This window comes from Rana temporaria, chromosome 2, assembly GCF_905171775.1.
Source record: "Rana temporaria chromosome 2, aRanTem1.1, whole genome shotgun sequence".
In the NCBI taxonomy this organism is placed as follows: Eukaryota; Metazoa; Chordata; class Amphibia; order Anura; family Ranidae; genus Rana; species Rana temporaria.
This window is the reverse complement of record NC_053490.1, coordinates 382581088-382603879: the sequence shown is the minus strand read 5'-3', so window position 1 is coordinate 382603879 and position 22792 is coordinate 382581088. Positions and strand designations below refer to the sequence as shown.

At 44.9% G+C, this 22792-nt stretch overlaps 2 protein-coding genes across 9 annotated transcripts in view; one reads left to right on the top strand and one right to left on the bottom strand.

Moving 5' to 3' along the window:
• Window positions 1–1364: 1364 nt before the first annotated feature.
• On the bottom strand, window positions 1365–20861 carry PIGW (phosphatidylinositol glycan anchor biosynthesis class W). Of its 7 annotated transcripts, none has more exons than XM_040337886.1 (5): window positions 20541–20861; window positions 18375–18407; window positions 13604–13646; window positions 5638–5773; window positions 1365–3053 (listed from the first exon to the last, which is right to left on the bottom strand). In XM_040337886.1, exon 5 carries the CDS (start codon window positions 3047–3049, stop codon window positions 1538–1540), a length of 1512 nt encoding a protein of 503 aa, XP_040193820.1. In that variant the 5' UTR covers window positions 3050–3053; window positions 5638–5773; window positions 13604–13646; window positions 18375–18407; window positions 20541–20861; the 3' UTR covers window positions 1365–1537. The 7 variants fall into 7 exon arrangements, with proteins under 7 accessions (XP_040193820.1, XP_040193818.1, XP_040193822.1 ...); XM_040337884.1 differs by lacking the exon at window positions 20541–20861 and adding an exon at window positions 20254–20427; XM_040337888.1 differs by lacking the exon at window positions 13604–13646.
• MYO19 (myosin XIX) overlaps window positions 20458–22792 on the top strand; it is a 108171-nt gene continuing 105836 nt past the window's right edge. For both annotated transcript variants that reach the window (XM_040337881.1, XM_040337882.1), the window contains exon 1: window positions 20458–20583. In XM_040337881.1, coding sequence (XP_040193815.1) covers window positions 20557–20583 — 27 coding nt within the window. In that variant the 5' untranslated portion in view covers window positions 20458–20556. The remainder of the gene's footprint in view (window positions 20584–22792) is intronic.

The following is a 22792-nucleotide window of genomic DNA, read 5'->3' as shown; positions in this document are numbered from 1 at the left end:
TTTAGTTTTCAGTTTTTAAGTGTTAAATTGGTACTTTCCTGTATTTGAAAGCCATTAGATGGTCTACATCCAATTTACACTTTGTGCAAAATAAAAATGTACATCAGACCGTGTAAAAAATATATCCTTTATTAAGTAAAAGAACTAAAAAAAAAACAAAAAAAAAAAAAACATAAAAAATAAAATAAAAGAAACAAACAATCACAGAAGCTCTGAAAACAAAATAATTTTTCTGCAAACTCCAGCCGCTACAAATGCAGAAGGCATTACAAATTTGTTACCAAAGATAACAGATCTTTCTTCACCTTAATGCAGAGTTCCACCACTTTAAGCACTCCTCGCCCCCTTACATGCCACATTTGGCATGTCATTTTTTTGGGGGGGAGTGGGGGTTTCAGTAGGAGTGGGACTTGCTGCCCTACATCCACCCAGGGACCGCCTAGGCGATTCCTTCTCTGCCCATAGGCGGCCCCTCGCTCTAAGCGATCAACTGTCCACTCCTAGAGCGCAGCGCGACTCGCGCATTTGCAGTGAGTGCCCGGCCGTGAAGCCGAAAGCGGTCATGGCTGGGTGCCCACACTGTGAATGGAGGTGCCGGCTGAGAGGGGGGGAGAGGAGCGGATCTCCAGGCGGCCGCGTCGCTGGACCGTGGAGCAGGTAAGAGTCTGTTTATTAAAAGTCATCAGCTATACTTTTTGTAGCTGCTGACTTTTAACAAACAGTAAAAGGCTGGAACTCTGCTTTAATGCATTCTATGCATTAAGGTGAAAAAACTTCTGACACTGACCGCCCCCCCGTTTTACTCACCTGAGCCCGTTTGCTCCCTTTGGCAGATGCGCGCTCTTCCTCTCTTTCCATTGTCTGGGCACTTAATTGGATAGATTGATAGCAGTGCAGCCATTGGCTCCTGCTGCTGTCAATCAAATCCAATGGCACAGGTGCCAGGGGAGGGGGTGGGACCGAGTCCTGCATTCTGTCTGAATGTACACAGAAGCTGGACTCGGGAGCGTGCCCGCACGGGTGTCCACCTTATGAGAGCCTTCTCCAACGTAGGCACTCGATGCAGGGAGGAGCTACTAGCACCGCCGGGGGACCCCAGAAGTCGAGGATCGGTGCCACTCTGTGCAAAACGAACTGCACAGTGGAAGGCAAGTATGACATGTTTGTTATCTAAAAAAAAAAAAAAAAAATCTTTGGCGTGATTTCCAATAAAAAACATCTTCCATAGGGAATGACTGGTAACATACAGCAGTGGTCATCAACCCTGTCCTCAGGGCCCACTAATAAGCCAGGTTTTATGTATTACCTTGGGGAGATGTAGACTAGAATACTGCAATCACTAAGCAGCAAATAATATTACCTGTGATGCATTTCAGTTATCGTGCAAACCTGGCCTGTTAGTGGGCCCCGAGGACAGGGTTGACGACCACTGACATACATTATCTAAAACACACAGCAACTATACCACCTGAAAAACCCAGAGTTTTAAATGTTAATTAATTAATGTTGATTGTAAATCAATTTCTACAGTGCAATACTACCAGAACTTAACACTAATATTTCTGATGTGTAAAAGGTATACGATCAAGCAGTTCGAAAACATATAAAAGACAAGCATAAAGAGAGAAAACAAACTGCTGCTGTGCATGGTGTCGATTGTCATGTTCACTATTCCAGTTAATAGGTTAGCAACCAAGAAGTAGAGTAACTGATTTCTATTGATAGCTTCAATAAGACATTGATGAGCTTCCTTTTTTGGGTCTTTGGTAAGAGTAACCCTTTTGATAGAGGGATGCGAAGAGTTATGTATGTTCCATGTGCTTGGTACATAACTACCAGGAGTCATATACTCTGCAAATGCCAAAATGAGGTCACATATTAAAAATGAACACAGCCAAGCCACACACTGGCCAACGATCCATATGCAAAAAGGCAAATTTGCCATTCTACGGGACACAGGTTCCACATATATTTCGAACACAATAATGCTGATAAACAAAACAGAAGATAGAAGTACTAAGCTGCAAATGGCCCCGATCCATTCCTTTACCAATATCCTTTTCTTTAGAACATATAGTCCAACTTGAACTCCGATCATGTATATTCCAACATAACCAATTACAGAAAAAATACCTTCTCTGTTGGCATTTAAAAAACCAACCCTAGTTCCCTGACCGTCACTGCCGTATAATAGAAAACTCTTGAGATCTGTCACTTCCAAAAATAACTGATAACCTACAATGATGGTGGCAGCTCCAAACCAGATTCTTTGAGGTGGCACTAAACTCAACAGCAGCGATGACAATACCCGAACAATTGCAAGAGTGAAAAAGAAGTTCCAGTGGACACCATACTCTGTTACATGTTCTTGATAGTCGATCGCTTTCACACTTATTAGCCGGGCAAGTCCTAGAACAATTAGTGGCCATACTGACAGAACCTGTTTTTTCACTCTAAAAAAATGTGAGCATTCCACTCTTTCCTGTGTTCTAGCTTCTGGAGAAACAAGAGCGTTCCCAAAGATAAAGCATCCAACTCCAATGTCCATCACCCCAGTTCCGTAAGTCTCTGTTTTTGCATAGCGCCTGGGGAAGATGGGAAAATCCACACCAAGTATGGAAACTGCAGTGAGTACATTAAGTGACACACGCAAAGTTGTAACAGCTGGGACAGTCCCATTCCCCACGTGTGCATTCAGGAAGGACTGGCAGATACTATGAAGGGATGCCTTGATAGACTTATTTCTCTTTGTGCTTATGAGGTAAAACAGCACCAAGCAAAGTGCCACAATACATAACAAAACTATGTGTAGGGCATCACAGAAGATGGTGCATGACAGTACCAGTGGAAGTACCAAGAGAATGTAATCAATGAAAAAGTCACCTATCCATGATTTGCTTATCACAGAAGTTTTACGGCGGAGGCTAATAAACAGCAATCCTCTGAATAGGATGGAAAGAGTCGTTACACCCAAGCCTGATGAGATCTCTGTAATGCTGGTCCCGTTGAGATTTCTTATAAATGCTTCCTTAAGTTGCTTTGATGACATTCTGCTGTAAAATTGGAAGGTTAATGTACAGTTAGTAATCTAGAATTAAACCATACCTAAAGTTTCCTCTATGGCGGTCTAAACAAGTATAATTATCAGTTACTAAGTAATGCACAAACCTCATAAAGTAAGCACAAAACTTCCTTTACCTTCCCTGACTGACCCAAATTCATCTTCATTTGTGTCTCACATGCTCCCTATCCCAGACACTGCAGCTGACAGTGGGAGGGTTTCAGCAACTAAAGGCAGCCATAAATAGAGAGATTTACATCAGTGTTGATGGGGGAATCCCTCCCGCAGAGCCACTGTGTTCTTCCGGTGGCGGAAGCTATCCCTATAACAGCCCCTAGCAATAATTGCATGTAAAATCCTACAGGCTGGTTGTACCCAAGTTGATTGATCGATCAACTTGGGTACATTCTGCCTGCCCATACACAATTCAAATTTTGGCCGGTTCCTGCTGAACTGGCCGAGATTAGAACTTTCTATAGCCAGCTTTAGGCAGTGCTATGAATCCAGTAAGCAATGGGCAGAATTAGGTGTGGCCAGGTACTGACTGGCAAGCTACAGGCTTGTAAATCAGCAGTGACAATGGCCCGGATTCAAGAAGCAATTGCGCCTGTGTAACCATAGGTTACACAGCGCAATTGCTTACTTGCCCCGGCGTTATGAATGCTCCTGATTCAGGAACATCGTAACGCCGACTGCAGCCTAAAATCTGCGTGGCATAAGGCTCTTAGGCTGCATTCTTGCGATGGCCGCTAGGGGGCGCTCCCATTGTGCTCAGTGTATAGTATGCAAATTGCATACTAACACGATTCACAATGTTGCGCGAGCCCTGCGTACGCAATTTACGTCGTTTCCGTACGGCGTGTTTAGGGTAAGGCTGCCCCTTCTAATAGCAGGGGCAGCCAATGCTAAAGTATACCCGTCGTTCCCGCGTCGCAACGTTCGAATTTTACGTAATTTGCGTAAGTGATTCGTGAATGGCGCTGGACGCCATTCACGTTCACTTTGAAGCAAATGACGTCCTTGCGACGTCATTTGCCGCAATGCATGTCGGAAAGGTTTCCCGACAGAGCATGCGCTCTAGGCTCGGCGCGGGAGTGCGCCTAATTTAAATGATTCCCGCCCCCTACGGGATCATTTACATTAGGCGCCCTTACGCAGGGCAAGTTTACACAGCGCACACGCAATTTCCAGAGCTACTGCTCCGTGAATCGCGGGTAGCGCAGGAAATTTGCGGGGGCGCAGGGCAAAAATGCCCTGCGCCTCCGTAACTAAGGGGCAAATCTACCTGAATCTGGGCCAATGTTGATAGCCAAGCCCCTCATTGCAGTGCAAACAGACACAGCCCACACAAGAGTGGCAACTCAGCAGTACAGAATTGTTGCCACGCCATCAAAGAAAGAAGCATTAAGTGGACTCAATAGGTGTTTGTGGGACTTTGCCAGGAAACTATGAAGAAAAATGTAAGTTGTAGATTCATTTATAATTTAATGCTGCTGAAATGTGTTTAAAATGGGAGGCCGTAGTTCTACTTTTACCGCTTGCCGACTGCGTCAATTACATGTACTGCAGCAAGGCAGCTCTGCTGCGCAGGATCACATACCTAGTATGTGATCCTGCACTGGAGGGTCTGAGAGGTGGTCTTAAACGAAAGATCACCCCCTCGTTTTTGGATATTTAAAAAAATATATATATATTTCTTTGGTACGTTTTTTTGAAGTACCATGTGTACTTCCGGCTCAGTCAGGCCGCGGCACAGGACATCATGTCTTTTGGGGTGGCACCTGTGTGTGTCCCAGAAAACAAGCAGGCCATTAACAAAGCGCCACGCGACTCAAGCATGCACACTAGCAAACCGGCAGTGAAGCCGCAAGGCTCCTCTGCCAGTTTCCCTTAGTTGAAATGGCAGTACCTGCACCCGATCCGATGGGGCGGATCGGCCTCAAGGGACCGACATCGCGGGCTCCCTGGACAGGTAAGTGTCCTTATTAAAAGTCAGCTGGAACACCGCTTTAAGTGTTTACATGGGGCTTCCTCTCTTCACTCCCAGTTATAAAATGGAGCAGTGGGAGAGCAAAAGAAAGATAAGTATGTGACGCTGTCGACAGCACCAGTTACAGTAGAACTTTACTTGAAAGAAAGGTTTTTAATTGAGGAAACACATTCTAAGTCTCTTCTGCAATTAATGCCTCTCACCTACTTGCTAGCAAGCGTGTTTAGATGGGTCAATGAGCTGTGTACTTGCAGCTCATTGTGTACAATCTCAGCATGCCCAAGTGCTGGGAAGAATTAACTTCTGTGTACAAGTGCGGGAGTTATGTCACCCTGGACCAACCAATCAAGATGACCGAATATGCTGAACAGAAGACTGGACAAAGATGCCAGCGATGGCAAAGGGAGCTTGTGAATTTTACATTATCAGTAGGTAAGAATCACTCAGTTTAGTATCTCTTCAAGAACCGTTGCATTTATCTACATAGGAAAAAGCACAGGCCTACTTTGCAGACTCATTTACCAAATGATTGTACAGATTTCAAATATTCTAAACTGTAAACGTTATTTTTATTTACATTGCTTACTTGTATTACTTTGTCTCTGTTGATGGACGGCTGTCACAGTGGACTAAAAGTTGAAAGGCACATTAAAGATCATGATTGCAGGAACTGTTATTGCCATCATTCTAACTGAATGGCTAGATTGGTGGAAGTCGTTCACCTACAAAAACAAAAATGTGTTATTACTCTCAATGTGAAATTGAAAAGCAGGCTACAAGTGTTTATGAAATAGGAGAAAAAAAGCAATGCCTTAAAGCGGAGGTCGAGCTGCGTAAAAAAAAAAAAAAAAATTTTAAATTTAAAGTCAGCAGCTACAAACACTGTAGCTGCTGACTTTTAATAAGCACGCTTACTTGTCCAGGGTGCCCGCGATGTTGCCCGCCCGAGGCCGATCTGTCCTCCGGATCGTGTGCCGGCCCCGCCATTCTCACTCGCCTTGCGGCTTCACTGCCAGTTTCCTACTGCGTATGCGCGAGTCGCGCAGCACTTTGTGAATGGGTGGCTATCTTCTGGGACACACACAGGTCTCAGAAGACAGCAGATATCCACAGAATAAGAAGTGGCAGATTAGGATGATCTACCTAGCAACTGCCATCAAATTTTTCGGAGCCTTTTTGGCAATTTTTTTTTTAGGGTGGACCTCCGCTTTAAAAATAAGGACTAAAAGGCAAAACTTATTTTTTTTCATTATGGATAGAGTAAGGGAGTGTTAAAAACCACCGTCAGATTTTCTTCATCATTTGTGTCCCATTGCAGAGATTTCCCTTCACTTCTTGTCCCATAGCCAAAACAGGAAGTGAGAGGAAATCCCTGCAAATTAAGGCTGCTTTCACATTGAAAGCGCCGGCTGTTAGCAGTAAAGCGCAGCTAGTTTTAGTGGCACTTTACCGTTGTTTAAACAGCGTTTTTCGGACCCAAGGAAGGGGTTGAAAACACCTGTGTCGTTGTGGTGCTTCAGAAGAGCTGCCTATTCATTGCAATCGGCAGGGGCGGTTTGTATGCAGCGCCCTCAAACTGCCCCAAAGATGCTGCTTGCAGGGCTTTTTCTAACGTCCCGCAAGCGCACCACCCTTGGGTGAGAATGCAATGAATGGGAAGCGCTTTTTCTAGTGCTAAAAAGACTAAAAACATCCTCAGTGTGAAAGGGATCTAAGAGAATTTCTTTGGGGACCCTCAGGTCACCAGAACTAGTGTACCCATTGGAAGATTCCCCTCTAGTACTTTTCTGGGGACAACCCAACATTTGGAATTTTCTTTTACTTTCAATGACATTGATAAACAGGACACAGAGAGGATGAATCTCCCTAATGGGGACATATACAGTACTCTGTCCAAGTTTTACCTTTAGTTATACTTTAAAGTAAACCTGTCAAATAAACCATACACCTTTAACTACTTGCCGACCTGCCGCCTTCGTTTTACGGCGGCAGGTTGGCTCCCCTGCGCGAGAGCCCGTAGCTCTACGTCGGCTCTCTCGCAGGCCACTAGGGTCCCGTGCATGTGCCCAGCGGGCACGATCGCCGCCGGGCCCCCGAGATTGCTCGTTACAGAGCGGGGACCGGGAGCTGTGTGTGTAAACACACAGCTCCCGGTCCGGTAAGGGGGGAAAATGCTGATCCTCTGTTCATACAATGTATGAACAGAAGATCAGCGATTTCCCCCTTCCCCGCCCCCTAGTGTTAACCCCTTCACTGCCAGTGGCATTTTTATAGTAATCCAATGCATTTTTATAGCAGTGATCGCTATAAAAATGCCAATGGTCCCGAAAATGTGTCAAAAGTGCCCGCCATAATGTCGCAGTACCGAAAAAATAAATAAAAAAAAAAAAAAAAAAAAAAAAAATCGCTGATCGCCGCCATTACTAGTAAAAAAAAATATTAATAAAAATGCCATAAAAATACCCCCTATTTTGGAAACGCTATAACTTTTGCGCAAACCAATCAATAAACGCTTATTGCGATTTTTTTTACAAAAAATATGTAGAAGAATACGTATCGGCCTAAACTGAGGAAAAAAAGTTTTTTTTTATATTTTTGGGGGATATTTATTACAGCAAAAAATATTCATTTTTTTCAAAATTGTCGCTTTATTTTTGTTTATAGTGCAAAAAATAAACACTGCAGAGGTGATCAAATACCACCAAAAGAAAGCTCTATTTGGGGGAAAAAAAGGATGCCAATTTTGTTTGGGAGCCACGTCACACGACCGTGCAATTGTCAGTTAAAGCGACGCAGTCCCGAATCGCAAAAAGTGCTCTGGTCTTTGGGCAGCAATATGGTCCGGGGGTTAAGTGGTTAAAGTTGTTATAGTCTATGGAGTACCCAAAGGTGATTGGATATTTAAAAAAAAAATCTTCATACCTGTGAATGTTAGGTGTGCATAGAATATTCACCGACTTTGGGATGACTTTTTGGTCATAAAAATCCCAAAGTTTGAAAAAGAGATTATATATGGCTGCTTATTGCACCTCTACGGTAGGACTCCCCTACTACAATGGTAAGAGGAAAACCAATGCAGAAAATGTTCTAATAAATGTAAGTGGTTAACAGATGTACAAATAGTAATTGTTACATTATTTTCTTTTTATTTCTCATGCTTTTATATTTTACGGTTCTAACCTGTTCAGCAAAAGTGACAACTGTAGGGGCTGAAACATACTATAACAATGCCAGTGAATCTTAAAGCCTAAGGATCGTTAAAATAAAAAAATAATAATAATAAAAAAAAAAAACAACAAACACAAACGTCAGCACAAGGGACAAGACTTACTATTAATGCACTGTGGGGCATATCCACAAAAACCTGGCGCAACTTAAAAAATCCCATTTAAGTTACACTGCCTTAAAATTTCTACCTAAGTGCCCGATCCACAAAGCACTTACCTAGAAATTTCAGGCTGTGTAACTTAAATCCGGCCGGCGCAAGGCGTTCCTATTCAAATGGGGCGAGTCCTATTTAAATTAGGCGCGCTCCTGCGCATGCGTACTGCGCATGCGCAAAGTTAAGTTACGCCGAGTTTTGTGGATCGCGCCGGGTAAAAAAAAGTTGCGTCGGGAAATTTTTTTTTTTTTTTTAAAAATGACAGCGTCGCTCGGCATGCATTGCTGAGAGGGAGAACTCCATGCCAATTTTCAAAGAAAAAACCGGCATGGGTTCCCCCCCCCCAGGAGCATACCAGGCCCTTAGGTCTGGTATGGGTTGTAAGGAGACCCCCCCTACGCCGAAAAAGCGACGTAGGGGGTCCCCCTACAATCCATACCAGACCCGTATCCAAAGCACGCTACCCGGCCGGCCAGGAATGGGAGTGGGGACGAGCGAGCGCCCCCCCCCTCCTGAGCCGTACCAGGCCGCATGCCCTCAACATGGGGGGGTTGGGTGCTCTGGGGCAGGGGGGCACACTGCGGGCCCCCCCACCCCAGAGCACCCTGTCCCCATGTTGATGAGGACAGGACCTCTTCCCAACAACTCTGGCCGTTGGTTGTCGGGGTCTGCGGGCGGGAGGCTTATCGGAATCTGGGAGCCCCCTCAAATAAGGGGGCCCCCAGATACCGGCCCCCCACCCTAAGTGAATGGATATGGGGTACATCGTACCCCTACCCATTCACCTGGAGGCAAAGTGATAGTTATTAAACACACAACACAAGGGTTTTTAAAATCATTTATTAGTCTGCTCCGGAGGCCTCCCCTGTCTTCTTTAGCTCTAATACCAGGGGGGGCTTCTTCTTCCGCTCTCCGGGGGGGGCTTCTCCGCTCTCCGGGGGGGTCTTCTTCTATCTTCGCCGCTGTTGACTCGGCGCACCCCGGTTCTTCTCCAGCTGTCCGGTGCCTTCTTCTTCAGCGCTGGCTGCCTGCTATCTTCGTGTGTTAGCTCAATTACTAGCAGGCAGCCAGCGCGGTCTTCTGTGACGTCATCTTCTTCTCTTCTCTTCTTCTCCCTTCTTCTGATGTTGACCCGACGCCTCTTCTCGCTGCAATGATGGAAGCGCGCCTTGCATCCCATTTATATAGGCCTCACCGTCCCATCATGCTCCGGTAGGTACCCACGTGGGTAGGCACCCAGCGCTGATAGCAGGCAGCCAGCGCTGAAGAAGAAGACACCGGACAGCTGGAGAAGAACCGGGGTGCGCCGAGTCAACAGCGGAGAGCGGCGAAGATAGAAGAAGACCCCCGGAGAGCGGAGAAGACCCCCCTGGAGAGCGGAAGAAGAAGACCCCCCCGGAGAGCGGAGAAGCCCCCCCCCGGAGAGCGGAAGAAGAAGCCCCCCCTGGTATTAGAGCTAAAGAAGACAGGGGGGGCCTCCGGAGCAGACTAATAAATGATTTTAAAAACCCTTGTGTTGTGTGTTTAATAACTATCACTTTGCCTCCAGGTGAATGGGTAGGGGTACGATGTACCCCATATCCATTCACTTAGGGTGGGGGGCCGGTATCTGGGGGCCCCCTTATTTGAGGGGGCTCCCAGATTCCAATAAGCCTCCCGCCCGCAGACCCCGACAACCAACGGCCAGGGTTGTCGGGAAGAGGTCCTGTCCTCATCAACATGGGGACAGGGTGCTCTGGGGTGGGGGGGCCCGCAGTGCGCCCCCCTGCCCCAGAGCACCCAACCCCCCCATGTTGAGGGCATGCGGCCTGGTACGCTCGTCCCCACTCCCATTCCTGGCCGGCCGGGTAGCGTGCTTTGGATACGGGTCTGGTATGGATTGTAGGGGGACCCCCTACGTCGATTTTTCGGAGTAGGGGGGGTCTCCTTACAACCCATACCAGACCTAAGGGCCTGGTATGCTCCTGGGGGGGAACCCATGCCGGTTTTGATTTTACAAATTGCCGTGGAGTTCTCCCTCAGGAATGCATACCAAATGCCGTCGCTTGAATGTGCTTTTACATGGTGTTACTAACTTTACACTTTGTAAAAGCAGCCCTAATTTTACACTTGCAAACTAAAACTTACGGCGAAAAAACGAAGCTGAAAAGCTTTGTGGATCGCCCTAAGTGCTAATTTGCATACGCAAAGCGGCATTTCGACTCGAAATGCCCCCAGCGGCGGATGCGGTACTGCATCCTAAGATCCGGCAGTGTAAGTCCCTTACACATGTCGGATCTTCTGCCTAACTTTGGAAAACTGATTCTGTGGATCAGTTCCAAAGTTAGAACCAGGGATACGACGGCTTACGCCGGTGTATCCCTTTTGAGGATATGGCCCCGTGTCCCTTGTGTTGCTGGCTCCTGGTTTTCTTGAAATCCACCTCCATCGATGCCCCCACCTCCAGCCCCAGCCACCATAATCTTCTGGCTCGGCAGGATTTAATAGAAGTGAAGTTGTAATTTGCACTCCTCATGAGTGCCTGACTATGTACTCCCTTTATGTCCAGCTGCTTCATTCATAGAGGCCGTACTACAGCTTCTATGAATGAAACACGATCTATGAATTGAGGAGGGGCGAATGAAAGATTCACCTCTTCCATTCATAAATCACGTTTCATTTGTATTTCGAAGTACTCCTGCACTGAGAGATTACGGCTGCCGATGGCGAGGGCAAGGGTATCGATGGAAGAGGATTTCAGTAAGACCAGCAGTCAACAGAACAAGGGACATTGCATTACTAAGTCATGTCCTTTGTGCTGATTTTTGTGTTTTTTTTATTTTGACTATACAGTACTTAGGCCCAGATTCACAAAGGAGATACGACGGAGTATCTCAGATACTCCGTCGTATCTCTCAGGCCGGGTACAGACGAGCAAACATGTACGATGAAACCGGTCCGTCGGACCGTTTTCACCGTACATGTCTGCCCGGGGATTTCTGTATGGTGGCTGTACTCACCATTATACAGAAATCCGCGCGTAAACAATACGCGGGGCGTGTTCGCGCCGTCGCCACGACGATGACGCGGCGACGTGGGCGGCCCTGCCAGTTCAATGCTTCCGCGCATGCGTCAAAGTCATTCGACGCATGCGAGGGATGGCGGGCGCTCGGACATGTACGGTAGGTCTGTACAGACGACCGAACATGTCCGAGCGGGCAGGATTTCAGCGGGCTGTTTTAAAACAAGTCCAGAAATATTTGCCCGCTGGAAAAAGGCCCGGCGGGCAAATGTTTGCTGGAATCCTGCCCGCTCGGGCCTACACACGACCGAACATGTCTGCAGAAACTGGTCCGCGGACCAGTTTCAGCAGACATGTTCGGTGGTGTGTACGGCCCATCAGAGTATCTATGCGACTGATTCATAGAACAAATTACGCATAGATATCCCTAAGATCCGACAGGTGTAATTGTTTTACACTGTCGGATCTTAGGATGCAGTACCGCAGCTGCCGCTGGGGGGAGTTTGCGTCGTAAACCAGCGTCGGGTATGCAAATTAGCAGTTACAGAAATCCACGATGGTTTTTCGTGTTCGCTACGTCGCCGCTAGTCTAGTTTCCCGTCGCAAAGTAAGTCGTCGTTTTTGGTGCCTTAACTTTAGACAGCAAACGTATTGATGTATAAAGTATTGCCGTCGTTCCCGCGTCAAATTTAAAATTTCACGTCGTTTGCGTAAGACGTCCGGGAATACGGAAGTACGCTACGCACGTCGCCGATCGCAAAAATTACATCAGTTCGCGCAAAGCACGGCGGGAATTTCGAAACGGAGCATGCGCAGTAGGTCCGGCGCGGGAGCGCGCCTAATTTAAATGGTACCCGCCCATTCGATTTGGACCGCCTTGCGCCGGACGTGTTTACGATACACCGCCGCATGTTTCCAGGTAAGTGCTTTGTGGATCGGGCACTAAAACTGAAAACTTGCGGCGGTGTAACGTAAACGACTTACGTTACACGGGCGCAATTGTACATGAATCTGGCCCTTAGGCTTTAAGAAGGTGTAACAACAGTTTTGTTTTTTAAACCAAATGAATAAAAGGCGGCTGATCAAAGCAACCCTGGCGATGTAAAGACTTGTTCACACACTCCTGCATGCTAAAACGTGCGTAGTCTTGTGTCCGCTGTGAAGCAGTAGTATTGGGTGGTGCTAAACATTGTTACAACACAGGGAACTATTTTACTTTTTTATTTTTTTAACTTTATGGCATTTCATTTATTTCTATGAGGTGTGGTGGGGAAAAAATGCAGCACGACTTCTATGTGCTTCGGTGTTGATCTATGTAGATGAATGCTGCTCAAGTCAAGTTGTGTAAAAGAGGTCTTAAAGTGATACTAAACATACAGGGGCAGATCCAGAGAGAGAGTACGCCGGCGTATCTACTGATACGCCGGCGTACTTTCAAATTTCCCGCGTCATATCTTTAGTTTGAATCCTCAAACCAAGATACGACGGCATCTGGGTTCGATCCGACAGGCGTACGGCTTCGTACGCCTTCGGATCAGAGATGCAATACTTCGGCGTCCGCTGGGTGGAGTTCGCGTCGTTTTCTGCGTCGGGTATGCAAATTAGCTTTTTCTGACGATCCACGAACGTACGCGCGGCCGTCGCACTCTCTTACGTCATCTCTAGTCGGCTTTTTCCGGTGTATAGTTAAAGCTGTATTTTGCGGCGTATAGTTAGATTTGCCATGTTAAGTATGGCCGTCGTTCCCGCGTCGAAATTTGAATTCTTTTTTTTTTTGCGCAAGTCGTCCGTGAATAGGGATGGACATAATTCACGTCTAAGTTAAAAAAATGACGTCGTTGCGACGTAATTTCGCACAATGCACGGCGGGAAATTTTGGGACGGCGCATGCGCAGTTCATTCGGCGCGGGGATGCGCTTCATTTAAATGAAACACGCCCCCTACTCACCGATTTGAATTACACGCCGAGAGATACACTACGTAACTTACGGCGCAAATTCTTTGTGGATTCGAGGAATTCAAAAGTAAGTTACAGCGGCGTAGCGTATCTTACTTACGCTGCGCCTATCTAAATGTATGTGGATCTGCCCCACACTGTTTAATTTACATTGTCCCTTTTTGTATGTGGATGATGGCACTGTAATTATTTTAATTTAAACATCTAAGTACCTTTTTCCTAATTGATATACAGCTTTCATATGACCCAGACCGTCTGCAGGGAAACATAAGCAGGAGGAATAAATAAATAAAATCAATTAACTGTTTTAAATTGTCTTACAAATATATATTTGAAATCAAACTTTATTTTGTGGAAATAACATGGTCAGAGCTCTGCCAATCACAGGCTGTATCACACCCCTCCAGCCTGTGTCTTAGAATAAGAGGGAGGTTAAGCCTCCATCAATCTACATGTAATATTCTGCCCCCATTGTGTTGAGTTCGTTATTGGGCCTGGAGGAGGAGAGAGGGAGTGGGTTGCCATTTAACACTGTATATATACCTACATGTGTGACTCTATAGTCACATGGGCTGTTCAGATGTGATAGAGGAAATGCTCAGCATAGAAACTCACTGAAAACTGAGCATGTGCAGAGTTGCCACTACAGCTGCAAAATCCCTATTGGGGACATGAACAGAAGGTGGACATAGAGAACAGCAGGATCAAGCAGTTTTTTGCAGAATACAGAAAACTAATATCATAGTGACTGAATATGAACCGCATGTAACACACCATTTATTTCGTTTTTTTTAATTTGTTATGTGACACTTTAACCACTTAAGGACCGCCTCATGTACATATACGTCAGCAGAATGGCACAAGCAGGCACATCAACGTATATATACGTGCCCTGCTTGACGTGGGTCGGGGGTCCGATCGGGACCCCCCCCGGTACATGCGGCGGTCCCCGTGGCTTCAGGAGCGATCCGGGACGACGACGCGGCTATTCGTTTATAGCCGCTCCGTCGCGATCGCTCCCCGGAGCTGAAGAACGGGGAGAGCCGTGTGTAAACACGGCTTCCCCGTGCTTCACTGTGTCGGCGCATCGATCGCGTCATCTCATTTATAGGGAAGACACGATCGATGACGTCATTCCTACAGCCACACCCCCCTACATTAGTAAACACATACACAGTGATCCCTAAATGTTACAGCGCCCCCTGTGTTTAACTCCCAAACTGCAACTGTCATTTGCACAATAAAGAATGCAATTTAAATGCATTTTTTGCTGTGAAAATGACAATTGTCCCAAAAATGTGTCAAAATTGTCCGAAGTGTCCGCCATAATGTCGTAGTCGTGAAAAAAAAAAAAAATCGCTGATCGCCGCCATTAGTAGTAAAAAAAAAAAAAAAAAACTATCCCCTATTTTGTAAACACTATAAATTTTGCGCAAACCAACCGATAAACGATTATTGCGATTTTTTTACCAAAAATAGGTAGAAGAATACGTATCGGCCTAAACTGAGGAAAAAAAAAATGTTATATATGTTTTTGGGGGATATTTATTATAGCAAAAAGTAAAAAATATTGCATTTTTTTCAAAATTGTCGCTCTATTTTTTTTTATAGCGCAAAAAATAAAAACCGCAGAGGTGATCAAATACCACCAAAAGAAAGCTCTATTTGTGGGGAAAAAAGGACGCCAATTTTGTTTGGGAGCCACGTCGCACGACCGCGCAATTGTCTGTTAAAGCGACGCAGTCCCGAACTGTAAAAACACCTTGGGTCTTTAGGCAACATTATGGTCCGGTCCTTAAGTGGTTAAATAGGGACTGCCACACACTGATCAACATTCATCCGGTCCCTGCGGAACTCACCAAATTTCGATTTGTGTATGGCCAGTCTTAAACTGGCAATACATTATAGATTTTCTTGTTTAATTTCCTGTAGATTTACCTTCAACTATGTAGTACAAGGGCCTGCCTGATTGCATACAAATTGAAAGTGTTTAGGTTTGACCTCATATTATATGGTTTTGGTAAATCTAAAGGAAAATTATACAAGAAAATTGTATAAATCAACTTCAGCTTCGGAAAGGTTTACCATGACCATGCCATTTTTTGCTATACGGCACTGCGTTACGTAACCACTTAAGCCCCTTACCATTTTGTTGCTAAATGACCAGAGCCACTTTTTGTGATTCGGCACTGCTTTAACTGACAATTGCGCGGTCGTGCGACATGGCTCCCAAACAAGATTGACATCTTTTTTTATCCCACAAATAGAGCTTTCTTTTGGTGGTATTTGATCACCTCTGCGGTTTTTATTTTTTGCACTATAAACAAAAATAGAGGGACAATTTTGAAAAAAAATCTATATTTTTTACTTTTTGCTATAATAAACATCCCCAAAAATCTATAAAAAAAAAAAAAATGTTCCCTTAGTTTAGGCCGATACGTATTCTTCTACATATTTTTGGTAAAAAATAAAAATTTAAAATAAATCGCAATAAGCATTTGATCGGTTTGTGCAAAATTTATAGGGCCAGATTCACAGAGCGAGTACGCAGGCGTACTTTCAAATTTGCCGCGTCATATTTTTAGTTTGAATCCTCAAACCAAGATACGACGGCTTCTGGCTTCGATCCGACAGGCGTATGGCTTCGTACGCCTTCGGATCGTAGGTGCAATACTTTGGCGCCCGCTGGGTGAAGTTTGCATCGTTTTCCGCGTTGGGTATGCTAATTAGCTTTTTCCGTCGATCCACGAAGGTACGCGCGGCCGTCGCATTCTCTTACGTCGTCGCTAGTCGGCTTTTCCCAGCGTATAGTTAAAGCTGCTATTTCGTGGCGTATAGATAGACTTGCCATGTTAAGTATGGCCGTCGTTCCCACGTCGAAATTTGATTTTTTTTTTTACGCAAGTCGTCTGTGAATAGGAAAGGACGTAACTCACATCTAAGTTCAAAAAATGAGGTTGGTGCGACGTCATTTCGCGCAAAGCACGGCGGGAAATTTCAAAACGGAGCATGCGCAGTTCATTCGGCGTGGGGACGCGCTTCATTTAAATGAATCACGCCCCCAACCCGCCCAATTTCAAATACGCTGCCAGAAAAACACTACGCCGCCGTAACTTGCGGCGCAAAATTGCTGAGGATTCTAAATTCCGCCAGGTAAGATACGGCGGCGTAGCATATCACTGATACGCGGCGCAAGTGCAAATGTCTGTGAATCTGGCCCATAGCGTCTACAAAATAGGGAATAGTTTTATGGCATTTTTATTAATATTTTGTTTACTAGTAATGGCAGCGATCAGCGATTTTTACCGTGACTGCGACATTATGGCGGACACATCGGACACATTTTTGAGACCATTGTCATTTTTACAGCGATCAGTGCTAAAAAATGCACCGATTACTGTGAAAATGACACTAGCAGTGAAGGGGTTAACCACTGGTTGGCACTGTAGTGGTTAAGTGTGCCCTAGTGAGTGATTCTTACTGTAGGGGAGATGGACTACATGTCACAAGATAGTGATCACCGCTTCCGATTACAGGAAGCGGTGATCACTGTCATTGTCACTAGGCAGAGCGGGGAGATGCTTGTTTACATCAGCATCTCCCTGTTCTTCCTCACCGTGAGACGATCGTAGGTATCCCCGCGGCGATCGAGTATATAGTCGTGTGCTGGTCGGCAAGCAGTTAAACCAACAATTGCGTGGTCATGTGACGTTGTACCCAAAAAAAAAAATTGATGTCCAAATAGAGCTTTCTTTCAGAGGTATTTGATCACCTCTGCGGTGCGCTATAAACAAAAAACAACCGACAATTTTGAAAAAAAAAAATTATATATTTTTTTCTGCTCTAAAGAACATTCAATAAAAAAAATGTTTTAACCACTTCTATACCGCGCCTATTCTGGCACTTCTCTCCTTCATGTAAAAATCATAATTTTTTTACTAGAAAATTACTCAGAACCTCCAAACATTATATTTTTTTTAGCAGACACCCTAGGCAATAAAGTGGCGGTCATTGCAACTTTTTATCTCGCACGGTATTTGCGCAATAATTTTTCAAAAATTGCCCACACTGGAATGGCGCCAAACTTCGGCACTTAAAAATCTCCATAGGCGACGCTTTAAATTTGTTTACAGGTTACCAGTTTAGATAGTAACAGAGGAGGTCTAGTGCTAGAATTATTGCTCTCGCTCTAACGAATGTGGCGATACCTCACATATGTGGTTTGAACAGCGTTTACATATGTGGGCGGGACTTGCGTTCGCTTTTGAGTTTAAAAAAAAAAAATTATATTTTATTTTTCTTAATTATTTTTGCACTTTTTTTTTACATTTTTTTTGGATCACTTTTATTCCTATTACAACAAGGAATGTAAACATCCCTTGTAATAGGAATAGTGTGCAACAGGTCCTCTTTATGAAGAGATACGGGGTCAATAAGACCCCACATCTCTCCTCCAGGCTGGAAAGCATGAGATTGGGGAAAAAATTCACAGATCTCATGCTTTCAGCCGCGATTGCGGCTGTGTTTACTTCCGGGTACCCGGGCGTGACGTCACGCCCAGGCTTCCGACGGTCATAGAGATGACCGGTGATCATCTGGTCACCAGAAGTCTCTATGCTCTTTATTCGGCGGCAGCCAATTTGTTGTCCGGGCCTCCGATGGCACGGAAGAGCTCGGAGAAGCACCGGATGATGTCGGGAGGGGGTGTCCCCTCCCGCTGCCTGTAAGGACGATCAAGCGGCGGAACCACCGCTATGATCGTTGTTGTGTTGCGCAGAATCACGGCCAGTTAAAAAGGATATCTGAATGTTGCCTGTAGCTGCAGGCATCATTCAGATATCCCCCACTGAAGTCCAGGACAGCATATGACGTCCTACGGTATGGAAGTGGTTAAATTACATTTCTTCATCAATTTAGGCCAATATGTATTTGGAGCGGTGGACAAGTGGTTAATGTATGGCCAGCCCTATTGTTTTCCCTTACCCCCACGCTGCTACATTTGCTGGATAACTTGTTCTGCAAGAAAATGAAGAGAAGAATAATGAAGTGAAAACAAGCCTCAGCAGGCCATAGATTATGCGATTTTCTTTCCTGCAACCACAGGAATAAATGAAAAACAAGCAAAAATTATAAAAAAAACATAAAACATATCCAATAAAAACATTTTTTAATCAAATTACTTTATAAATTTCACAAAATGTATTCTGCTACATCTTTTGGTAAAAAAAACAAATATCCCATAAGTGTATATTGATTGGTTTATGTGATCCTCTGGATCAGCTGCGGGTATATTGGATTGTACGATTTTTTAAATTTACTTTATGGTTGAACTAGATGCGTCTTTTTTCAGCCTGACTAACTATGCAACTACTATGTAGCATCTACAGCTTTGTTTTTTTTAATACTGCTAATGGCAGTGATCAGTGACTTATAATGGGGCTGCAATCTGATACTAACTGACTCTGGGGGGGAGGGGACCAACTGCCACTGACATCACCAGTGCTATTATTACAGTGACCAATGCTAAAAATATACACTGCCACAGTACTAATGACACTGGCTGGGAAGGGGTTAACATCTAGGGCAATCAAGGGGTTAAACCATGGCTCGACAAATCCCGGTCGCCAGGGCGACTAGAAATAGGGTCCTGGCGACTTGGCTTGAAAGGGGGGGCAATCTGGTGGTGAGCCGTTGGTATTACAAGTTATTACCGCCAGATGTGTAAGCTGGCGTCATCTGGTGGTGGCCGTTGGTATTACAAGTTAAGCATTACAAGTTAAACAAATATTCTAATGTAATTTTTCACTATTTTCACTGCCATCTTCTTCCCTCTAATTAGAACCCCCAAACATTATATCTATTTTTTATCCTAACACCCTAGAGAATAAAATGGCGATCGTTGCAATAATTTCTGTCACACCGTATTTGCGCAGCGGTCTTACAAGTGCACTTTTTTGGGAAAAAAATCCACTTTTTTTTATTAAAAAATAAGACAACAGTAAAGTTATCCCCATTTTTTTAATATTATGAAAGATAATGTTACGCCGAGTAAATTGATACCCAACATGTCACGCTTCAAAATTACGTCCGCTCGTGGAATGGCGACAAACTTTTACCCTTTAAAATCTCCATCGGCGACGTTTAAAAAAATCTACAGGTTGCATGTTTTGAGTTACAGAGGAGGACTAGGGCTAGAATTATTGCTCTCGCTCTACCAATCGCGGCCATACCTCACATGTGTGGTTTGAACACCGTTTACATATGCGGGCGCTGCTCACGTATGTGTTCGCTTCTGCACGCAAGCTCGACGGGGCGTGTTTTCTGGCTCCTAACTTTTTTAGCTGGCTCCTAGATTCCAAGCAAATTTGTCAACCCTGGGTTAAACATGTGCCTAACTATGTTTAATGTATGCTAAATTTACTAATAGATCTCCAAGTTTCTCATCCCTGCCTTACCAGGAAGTGGGGGCGGGTACCTGCTGTTGACAGGTATCTGCTCCCCCCAAAAGGTGCCAAATGTGGCAGCGGAGGGGGAAGCAAACAAGCGGTGCTTAAACTTTTGGGTGGAGTTCTGCTTTAAAAGACAAAGGGGCAGCAAAGCAATACCTAAAAGGTGTGCTATTGTCTGCTCTGTTAGAAAATGGGACACAGAAACTGTAGGAGGGGGTACAAAACTCAGACAGGGTGTGGAGCAGCTGTGCGTGGTAGCCAATCAGCTTCTAGCTTTCATTTTCAAATTTGAAAAATTGTCTGAAGCTAAAAGTTGATTGGTCATTATGCAGAGCGGCTCCAGATCCCCCCACTGTACTCATGACACATGGAGGAAGGAAATGCCTGAAGGTGACAGAGAGATAATTACTTACATCACCATGACAACACTATCCTAATGTAAGGATCTGTCACTAGAAGCTTGGTCCCCCAATCCTCACCCATACCTCTGCAGGAACACAGCTGGAATGTGCACACAACACTACCGGCTCCCCCGTCCGTCCAATCACCGGCTGTACAGCCAGGCCATGTGACTCCAGCTCCCGCCTATGGCAGGCTAGTGGCCGGGTGACGTCAGTCGCGGCGGGCAGGGTTTAATCTACAGGCGACTCCTCTTGTCCTTCAGATATTGGTGTGGAGCTGGCAGCTGTGTGGAGCTTACCTGGGTCCCCTCTGCCATGAGTGAGGCACACGGGAAGTCACAGGTAGGTGACCAATACAAGGACACGATTGTGAGCCTCACGCGTCTCAATAAAGTTGTATGAATTGGAATTCTGAGCCGTGCCGGAGCGGGTCATGGTTCATGTAGAGGGGTACAGTGCGCGCTCGTTACTATATAGTAGACGGGTGTGTGACTGACCGGTGGTGTGTAGAAGATAACGCTGTGTGTAGGTGAGCTAGATGGACAGTCTGCCCCCTGGCGGCGATGAATGTGGCGGGCGACCCCCTCATTACTCATGTTCCTGTCTCCCACATGCCAGAATGGAACTTTAGGATGGGTTAGACCCCGCCCATGTCTACGCCCACACCCCGCCCACCCAGGTGTTAGGAGCCGCCCTCGGCCGCACCGCAGGCGCAGTGATCACCTTGTGTGTACTGGTGGAATGTGCGGGCTGATTGTAATGTGAAGTACGAAGGATTCCCAATGCTGACCTATTTATTATATTTGATTATCATTGGCTTATAGATCATCTGCAATAACACGAACCACTGCTGGTCTCTTTTTCTGAACATAACAGTTTCCTGGGATTCTGCATGCACACCTGAGCAAAACAAAAAAAGAATGATTCTCTATGGAGATGGTTCACATCACCACTCCATGTCGCCGGAAGCTTAAATTCTGGCGCTTTTTTTTTGTCGCTTTAGGCTGCATTCACACTTGAGTGTAGGTCGTTCGGTCGTTTTTACCGGCGTTCTGTCGCGCGTATTCATGCTTATTTGCATACAGCGTCGTCCGTTTTGTACTTCAACGTTTTTTATTTTCGCCAATAGGAAAAATTATCATCTTTACATTACTTGTTGCTATGTTGGTATATTTTTTTTTATCTTCTGCCTGGGTGAAATGTTCTATTGATTAAAGCGGCGAAACGCCCCTAGCAAACGCTCGTTGTCGCGCTAGTCGCTTGTTTCGATTACTTTCTATGGGAAATAGAAACGCTCAAAAACGCCCGATACGCGCGACAAAAAAGGGTCCGGAACTTGTTTGAGCTTCAGGCGTTTTGGAGTGGAGATGTGAACCATCTCCATAGGGAATAATGTATTTTTTCCCCTCTAGCGTTTTTGAGCGTCGCGCTTCAGGCGACAAAACGCTCAGGTGTGAATGCAGCCTAAGTCAGGCAGATATGTGCGTTTTTGACACGTTTCTATACTATAGAAATGAATGGTAACACGCCATTCGTGTGGTTTTGTGCGATTTCTGCTCAAATGAAAAATTAAAAAGTAATATAATATGAATGAATAAATGTAAAATAAATCCACAAATAACTAAAAATCATCATACATAAGTAAAATAAATAAATATGTAATTTTACATTAATAAATAATAACTAGCCTAGCCTCTAGCCTTAATAACTGCATCCTATCGGATATAATCACTGTTTGTAAAGTCTAAATACAATACCCATTATAAATACTTATAATAAAATAAACACCCAAAAAAATACATTAATAATAATTTATTTTGGGTTAGGGTGTTTAGTTATTTCATTTTTTAAGGGCTAATCATTTATTTGTTACTTATTTTTTTATTTTATGATTTTTCCTTGTGTATTTATTTTACATAATAATAATAATAATAATAATAATCCCAACTCCTAATCCTAAACTGAACGTGAACAATTTACTCTAACGAAAAAAACATTTTCATAAATGAATAGTAACAATAAAAGACGAAATACAAGCGAATGGAAAAGCTGAAATGCCTAGCAACAAATGATGGAACAGATATCATATATAGTCGAGTATAAACTGACCCGAATATAAGCCGAGGCAACTAATTTTACCACAAAAAACTGGGAAAACTTATTGACTCGAGTATAAGCCTAGGGTGTCCATCTGCATGCCTCAATGTGCCCATGACTCACTGTTAGACTGATGTTTAACATGGGAGTCTATGAAAGGGGTGCCCCGCTTTAAAAAATCTGTGCTCCCCAGCCTTAGGTCCTCCAGACAAAAAACTTTTCACACCTGTAGAGGAAGAGTGGGGCTAGATGTGTGCCAAGTTTCGGGTCCAGAGGACCTACGACCGGCCGGTACCGGGTCCCCAACTTCACTGGAGAAATAATCATTTAACATGGGAGTCTATGGAAGGGGTGCCAGGCTTTGAAAAATCGGTGCTCCCCTGCCGTAGGTCCCCCGGACAACAAACTTTGCACACTTATAGAGGAAGAGTGGGGCTATGGCCGGCTGGTACCG